At 35.0% G+C, this 8763-nt stretch overlaps 1 protein-coding gene across 1 annotated transcript; it reads right to left on the minus strand.

Annotated features, from left to right (window-relative positions):
• Positions 1-2500: 2500 nt before the first annotated feature.
• Positions 2501-8456, minus strand: LOC140135485 (uncharacterized). The gene is made up of 5 exons (XM_072157001.1): positions 8209-8456; positions 7905-7985; positions 6950-7075; positions 5404-5459; positions 2501-3352 (listed from the first exon to the last, which is right to left on the minus strand). Exons 1-5 carry the CDS (start codon positions 8381-8383, stop codon positions 3272-3274), a joined length of 519 nt encoding a protein of 172 aa, XP_072013102.1. The 5' UTR covers positions 8384-8456; the 3' UTR covers positions 2501-3271.
• Positions 8457-8763: the final 307 nt, after the last annotated feature.

Consider the following 8763-nt stretch of genomic DNA (forward strand, 5'->3'; position numbering starts at 1 on the left):
GGGCCCCGAAAAATTCTCACGATGATTTTTTTTTTGGCATCAGGCCCCCACCCCCTACCAAGTGTTTGTGAAGGGACCCTTAATGACCTACGTTTGTACAGTGAAGGTGTATGGAGTGTCTATTTATGAACACATTAACGCCTGAAAAATACAAAGATTTAACATAAGATGAACAGTTTGTTAACCTTGTACATACTTACAAAATACAAAAACATAATACGTTTTCGACATCATTCGCAAAAGGTTATAAAAAGGATGTCAGAAAACGTTTAATTGCCGGGTTATATAAAGGGTATATTAAGGTATAAAACGTTTTCATAATATTAAAAAACATTTTTGGATAATATTCTGACCAGCGAATACAAAATGTTTTACAAAAAACATTTAAATGTCTGGTTATATAAACGGTATTAAAACGTTTTAATAACATTCCAAAAACATTTGTGAAAACTTGAAGCAAAACATTCTAAACAGAATGTTATTTTGGGGTTGAAAAATACTTTGCTAAAAATGTTTGCCCAAAATATTTGCAATAACGTTTTAGAAACGTTTTCATGACCTTTATATAACCCGACATTTAAATGTTATTAAAGCGTTTTGAAATAAAAAAAAAACATTTTAAGAGCATTTCTGTGTTTGCTGGGTGCAAATATTTTAAGTTTACAATAAACATCAACTTCAGGTATGTTGAAAATATGTTCTTGGACAACATTTCTGAGAGATATTGGCTTTGGGACTCGATGACTTTGCTTTAAAAACATCAGTTAGGTTTGCCTACTCACATATATGTCATTCCAACCACATCAACAAAATGGGTTTATTGTGGGGCAAAATGTCCGACATTGGTTTTCAGGGGGGTCAAAATGTACAAAAATGTACAATTTGATTTTTACATGGTTAATATCTCAGCTAAAAGTATTCTAATAGGCTCAATATGGGATAAGAGTAATGTCCTACCAAAGGGCTCTGACTGGCAAAAATGGACATTAAAATTATTTTTACTTTTGGAGTTCTGACCCCCGAAGTTGGTCCTGGATGGACGAAGTTGCATTTTGAGGGCCCTATATCTTTTTTTAAAGTAAAGGAGTCATAAGTTTTGTGATGCCAGATTTGAATTCTACACAAAAAAGTACCCCAGGATACATACATTTCAAGGTAGGGGGGGGTTCCCTTTATACATTTATGGACCTCCACACATCGTCTTTCGCGTTGCGACACATTTTTACGCTGACCCCTAAATTTCAAATTGATGCCACGGAAAACCAAATAGAGTATAAAGCTCAAATTTTCAGGATTTTACTTTCTCATCAATATCTACCACCACACAGAAAAAGAAAAAAAATTGAAGAGGTGCTGCTGCCCTGGAGTTGTCATAATAATAATAATAATAATAATAATAATAATAATAATAATAATAATAATAATAATAATAATAATAATAATAATAAATGTACACTTAATAAAGCGCCGGTATCCGTCGCGAGACGCTCATGGCGCTTTGCAAAAAAACAACCAATGTACAATGATACAAACATATTATAACAATTAATAACAAAAACAGTTCATCAGTGTTGTATAGTTCATGATATGCAAAGAGTCAATTAAAAGCATTTTGGAACAAATGTGTTTTCAAATTTGTTTTGAAACTACACAAGCTCTTGGCAGAGCGAACCGAAAATGGCAGATTGTTCCAAATGTTTGCAGCTGAAACACATTCCATTCGTCATGGAATGGCTCTGTGGTGTTTTTTCATACAAAACGTTTTAAAACGTTTTCATGACCTTTATATAACTTGACATTTAAATGTTATTCAGACGTTTTGAAAATAAAAACATTTTAAGAACATTTTTGCGTTTGCTGGGTGCAAATATTTTAACATAATGTTATTTAAAAGGGCATTTCGTGATCCACAGCCTCATCCCCCACTTTTCTAAAAAAAAAGTTGAGATTTTTATATCACTGGAAACCTCTGGCTACATAATGTTTATGTACAAAATATTTCTTGCAGATTAATTCGTTTAGCAAAGATATCGTGACATTTGAATTTCGTTCTGGTGCACCAGAACGAAATTACAACGCATTGTCTATGGAGCAGTGTAATACACACAATCATGCATAACTCGCGAACGCAAAATCGGAATCAACTGAAATTTTGGGAATAGGTTTTTTCGTGGATATCTAATGAAAAATGACATAAATAGAGGATGCTAGGATCACGAAATACTCCTTTCAGTGTTGACAAAATATTTGTCAAAAGATGTTGCAAAAATAGTTCACAATAACATTTTGAAAACATTTTAAAAATATTGTTGTAGTGTGTTTTCATAAAAAATCACATTTTAATCAAATAATTTTATTTTTGCAGCCTTGATTTAAGAGTATAATCATGGGTAATTTCAATATCCTGGCATGTAAAATAATAAAGATGTGATGATGGAATAAGAACTTTTTGAATGACCCTCGTATATATGGTACTAATACGACTTCTCTCCACCTGGCCTTCACGCATTTACAAACTAGTAATTTATTTGTGATCACGTGGCACACCTTTAACCAATTAACGAACAAGAACCAAGTAATGAAGGATGCTTTTTTAACCACCTTGTATTTTATTATGTTTTCTTGGATTCACATGTTCTGTAGACTAGAGTTGGTGAGACGATTTTTACAGCCATTGCACTGCGTCATCTTCCCTATATCGTCGTGTCAATAATTGCCGTGATAGTACGGCGAATCCTCTTGTTTTTCAAAAGCTACGCATGGTGATTTTGTTCGAGATAGGCCGAGCGACTCAGGCTAACCATACCATTTACATGATATGAAATACCATAGCCCTGCCATAGAGCCTGCCGCTTAGTTTCTATTCTTCGATTTGCGCATGATCAGTACCACATATGGTGTTACTATTATAGAAAATTCGATTTGTTTTCAGGTAAAACGCATCCAGAGTAAAATTTGTGATATATTCAACTATTTGAGAAATGAAATATACAAAGGACCCCGTGTAAAATCCAGGTGCTGTATCTATATAATACAATGTACATTATCGACTTTCTTTATCTGCGTCAATAATAGAATATTGATTTCAATCGTATTGAATACATGTCTCCATTTTGAGTTTGTACTACACCTCTGAGCGATAAAGCAATCGATTTCTAGCCAATAGTGAAATACCAATCGCCCGTCGCTCACCAACGGAGTATTAAGTTTATATTTATAACACTGGCTGTTGACACTGTGCCCTGCCTTCTCCACTAGACCAATATCCTTATTATAAGTTTACCGAAAGAGAAAAACACAACAGAGCTTCATCCTCGCTGTTGGTGATAGTAAACTTAACTTCAGTTTGACCCTAAAGAGATAAAAACGATATACAAAATCCTGCATTAAGCTTTAATACTTTTATAAAGCTAGGGTTAACTAACTAACTAACTAACTAACTAACTAACTAACTAACTAACTAACTAACTAACTAACTAACTAACTAACTAACTAACTAACTAACTAACTAACTAACCACTCTGGCAATGACTTGGTTCAGTTTTATGATCAAAGGGTTAGCTGTGACTTTGCTCATACCTATCTACTGCAAATGTATGTGTTACTAATTAGCGGCGCATCTTTTGTTTTCAAAATGGAAGTATGGGAGTTTTTTTGAAGAAAAAAATCAACCCATGATGATTAAGAAACTAGAGCGCTTTTCGCACTACAGCTGCACAGGACCACGGCGCGGCGCGGCGCGTCGGCATTATCCCGCTTATGGGGGACTTCAATGTAATTTCAAATGATTTTGCGTCACTTTTATTTTACTCTCTATAGTTAACGAAGTTGATTGATAATTTGCAATCCATGATGGGGGTAATCTCCAAGATTATAACCTTAAGCTATACAATTAGCTGCCCCAAGTTTATAAACTAGACTTGTTGTAAGCTATTGCCTGACTACAAACTATAGGGTCCACGACTTATAAGTTCACCCCAAAATACTTTTTAAATAAATCATAAAATATTTGACGAAATGCAAACATGTAAAAAGATATAAGTAGCCTTATTTGTTTTACACATATGGACCAAATTATAGCGTTACACGACATTGCATTCAGTCACAATGGTTCATTAAGTAAAAAAGAGATCGTTTTAAATAAAAGTAGGGTATGTGTCCATGGGAGCCAGGCCTACAGATGTGTTTGTGAGGAGTGGCACCCCAGGTAAGGAAATACGCTAGTTGAGTAAACAGGAGCGGTTAGTAAACAGGAGTGGTTATAGTAAACATGGTAAATGATAATCATGGTGTCTTGGTGTAGATTATTCATCCAGTATAGTAATGATCATGTTAGCTTCATAATCATATGTTAGCTCCTGTCATATTATTAAAGAAGCTAAACTTTAAGTGAATATCCAGACCTGTAATGTTATTACTCACTCAATCCCTCAGATTTCTTTTGAAACAGCTCGTGACAAAATGGTTGATTTTAACTTTATCCCAACAAACATAAAACATTTAATGTTAGAAGAGGTTGCTAGAAAACGATTCAATTTCGGGTTATAATGGCATAAAACATGCAAGCAACATGTTTAAAAGTTGCAGCCAAACATTTTAAGCGAGCCCGCGTTGTTAATAGCTAGGCCTACATTAAAGCCAGGATTTATTTGCGGTAGCCGCATAATTTCCAAAATGTGGACTTTCAAGTTCCACTAAAGTGGGCTCACCCAATGACCCCCTTTTCACCAGCTTACACCCAATGATCCCCCCGAAATGGCTTCAAGGCCTTTGATTTGACCAGGTTTCCAATTCTGAGGGGACACAGTCGGCTGCACGGCGCGCGACACAATGGTGCTTCGTGGCCATTCAAAAAGGTGGCGGCAAAAACATCGAGTGTGCCCCCCTCTTCTCAATTCCTGGATCCGCCACTGTCTCAGAAAAGCAGTCAGTCACGTACACATACGTAGGCCTACGCGCAGTTAGCCAACATTAAGTGCGTCCATACCATGCGCCGCAATGCGCGTGAAACCATGGTGCCGTGTACGCGCAGGTGCGTGACTCTCCACTTACCTCGCGTGTTGGACACCGCTTGCATTTTGACGCGTTTGCTGTCAAGACCTGACCCATAAGGTTATTGACCTCAACGGCCATTTTTTTGTTATTTCCATAAGGTTACTCAGTTAGCAATTAAGATCCACTCCTATTATAGACTGCACTAGCAGTGCATCAAACTCCCCCCAACCAACTATAACTAAAAACGCAACTATAACTCCATCTACAACTATAAACTCAACTATAATTCCAACTACAACTTTAACTGTAACTATAACAAGTTGTTGTCCCTAAGCTGCTGTATCTAGCTTTAAAATATATTTTAAAATTGACCTAACAATGTAGTATATAACGTCATTTTCTACTTACCAAATACATGTCCGAGTCTAAACGAACGAAACCACTGTAGAAAAGTTGGAACATTTCTGAATTAAAAAACACATGACATTGTATTATGTTTGCAGTAAATACACAAAACCTTATAGTTTAGTTGGAAGGAGGGCCTAGCGTGTACTCTTGGAAATATACTTCTAATCAACGTTTCAGAAAACACGCGTAGAAAGAGATAAGCTATGGTAACAAATTCAAAAAGTGTCCCTAGGGGTCAACTTTAAAAAAGTTCTAGTTTAAAATATGTTCTAACCCTTATTTGTTAAACTGCGATCTTTACTTTTTAAGACATGAATTATTTTATCGGAAAATTCTAGTTTAAAATATGTTCATCACCTGCAGTCTGATATGGTATCTATGGTTTCATCAAAGTCTTGGGAACTACCCAGCAAACACAAAAACGTTTTAAAAACGTTTTAAATAACTTATATTTTGGCTTTTGGTTTAGGTAAAAACATAAAAATGTCGGGTTATATAAAGGTCATGATAACGTTTTAAAACGTTTTGTATGAAAACACACTACAACACTATTTTTTAAATGTTTTCAAAAAATATTATTTTAAACTATTTTTGGAAACATTTTTGCCAAATATTTTGTCAATACTTAAATAACATTTTGTTAAAACATTTGAATCCAGCAAACACAGAAATGTTCTTAAAATGTTCATTACAAAACCTTTTAATAACATTTAAATGTCGGATTATATAAAGGTCATGAAAACGTTTTTAAAACGTTATTGAATATATTTTGGGCAAACATTTTTCGCAAAATATTTTTTCAACCCCAAAATAACATTCTGTTTAGAATGTATTGTATCAAGTTTTCAAGAATGTTTTTGGAATGTTATTAAAACGTTTTTATAACCTTTATATAACCCGACATTTAAATGTTTTCTGTAAAACATTTTTGTTTGCTGAGCAGTAGATTATCAAAAAATGTTTTTAAGGTTATGAATACGTTTTATACTCTTAATATACCCTTTTTATAACCCGACAATTAAACGTTTTCTGACAACCTTTCATAACCTTTTGCGAATGATGTCGAAAACGTTTTGTGTTTGCTGGGTAATGTGGACAGTTGTTTTGTTAAAAAACAGTTACTGTTGAAAATATCGGTATTTACGCGAGCAACATTTTGAGTGTGTAAAATGCATTTAAGATTCTCGGCTAAAGAGTGCATAAATTAAAATCGCGAATCGTTTATGGGTATGTATTTGGGACCCAACAACAATTGTTAAATTGGTGTTAGACCTGTTTTAATGATACAGTAATTATCCCCCCGAAAGTGGCTTGCATTCTAATCCTTACTTATTAAACTGCGATTTTTACTTTTTAAGATATGAATTATTTTATCGGAAAACTGGGAGGAGAATCCTCACCTTTACGTCCCCACCCCTTATAACAAGACAAGACAGTGTCTATGTCACGGCTGTGTAAGAAGAACCTCTCAGAAACAATAGCCAATTGTGACATCGACTAGGTAAAGAAAGAAGAAATTTGAAAGAAAAAAACAATACCAACTTACCCCCTTTCTTTAATGGACAAATTTCAGACTTGTAATGTTCCCGAAACGTTTGACATGCGTTACTGCTAACACTGTACGGCCACTTGTTGAGATTGACAGCAACATCGCCGTCAATTAACGTGTGTGCTGTTAGGAAAATAATGAAAATAATTGATTCAACTACAAAAGGTGATCTTACGAACATAAAACAATATAATAACATTTTTTTGAGCAGGACGACCTGTTTTATTTAATATGTAAAATTTAGAGTTTGACACGATTGTAATAATAGCTTAATGAATTAAAATACCCTGTGACAATTATGACATATATTTTTAATCAAATCTCGGATCTTAAAATGTAATGGATACAATTGAAATAATAAGTAAAACTTGCGTAGGGGTGCGCGCATGAGTCTACGGGATGTTAACTCCATTAACGATCGAACATATTAACGATCAACTGACTGACACGCCCATTGATGACCCAGTGAATGAAACATGGCTATAATGAGCGCGTCGAAGTGGTAGAACCATGCACGAGAATGTTCTTTTCATAAATAAACTGAGACCTAGTAGAGAGCTTGCGATTTCCAAACGCTGTGATCGTTAGTCAGTTTTCAAGATTCTGCACGTACAAAATGAACGTGGCGACAACGTTGAAAATGCCCAAAAGTTGTCCATTTAACAATATAGTAAAGAGAGTCAAGGATACGAAGGCAAATCCAACTATTAATATGATCCTTTTTGTTTGTGTGAACATTGAAATGCGTGTGAGATTGGCCGTATAAAAATTAGATTACGCTTTTGTGATACAAACGGTCCACGTTGAAATTAATATTCAGCTTGGAACCGAATAAACGCACGGTCCACGTGCACGTAGCATGTATGGAACATCGCAATCGCTTTAAAACCAACAAGAAAAGATAGCGATTGTATCAATGGCGCAAAAAGACAAGGAATTATGGTATAGTTACCGGCAGTAATATTACATTCCATAGTTGTTTTCTCTTTTAAAGCTAAAGGCCACGGGCTAAAAGAACAGCTTGCAGGAGGCCCTGGAAATAAAGAGAGACAATTTTCAAAATTATTAGCGATCGCATCATTCATATCAGTCATCATTATCACCAATGCCTTTATCATTTTATCATTATCATTATCCTCGTCGTCATCATCGTAGTGGTCATTAATTTAGTTTTAGGATATTGGCTCCGGAATATTTAAATATTTTGGGGAGGGGCTATGGATGGGGAAAGCTAAATAACATTATTATCAACGTACCGCAGTTTTTAAAAGTTACTTTATCCGAAGGTGGAGGCCAAACATGGATTGGGTACACTTCTTTCTTAGAAAGTATGCGAAATCTGAACATGTCACCCGATGGCTTACTCCGACAAAGGCCGATCAGAATTGTGGCGGTTGCCAATGATGATAACACCTTAGTGAAAAACATCATTATGTGTCTCTGTGTCTCTAAATCAATGAGCCTGTGCAAAAAAGACAGCGCAGCAATCAAAGCTGACTGCGACTATTAAAGTGGAATTCCCCGTACCACCAAATTGTAGAATACATTGCGGTTAACACACATTCCGATCCACTGACCTGATTCAACACAGACTTGTTGGACGACCTGCATAAATAAACGCTGACATCATAATTATGAACGTTGGGAGTTTCCTTCCTTTTATGTTTAAACTTTGCAATTCATTTCACGTTCATAGTACTATGAAATGTATGAATTATTTATATATATATGCCTATATTCTATTAATTCTATTATTGCCCCTAATGCATTCATCAACGTGTTTCAAAACTACTTTACATAAGTATTTATGT

Source organism: Amphiura filiformis, chromosome 16 (assembly GCF_039555335.1).
Source record: "Amphiura filiformis chromosome 16, Afil_fr2py, whole genome shotgun sequence".
NCBI classification, from domain to species: domain Eukaryota; kingdom Metazoa; phylum Echinodermata; class Ophiuroidea; order Amphilepidida; family Amphiuridae; genus Amphiura; species Amphiura filiformis.

Coding starts and splice junctions, on each gene's coding strand:
- LOC140135485 (XM_072157001.1), bottom strand. CDS start 8,383: ATGATGTTTTTCACTAAGGTGTTATCATCATTGGCAACCGCCACAATT. Junction 5,460..6,949: donor TTGTCCATTAAAGAAAGGGG/GTAAGTTGGTAT, acceptor TTTTTAATTCAG/AAATGTTCCAACTTTTCTAC. Junction 3,353..5,403: donor TAGACTCGGACATGTATTTG/GTAAGTAGAAAA, acceptor TTATCTCTTTAG/GGTCAAACTGAAGTTAAGTT.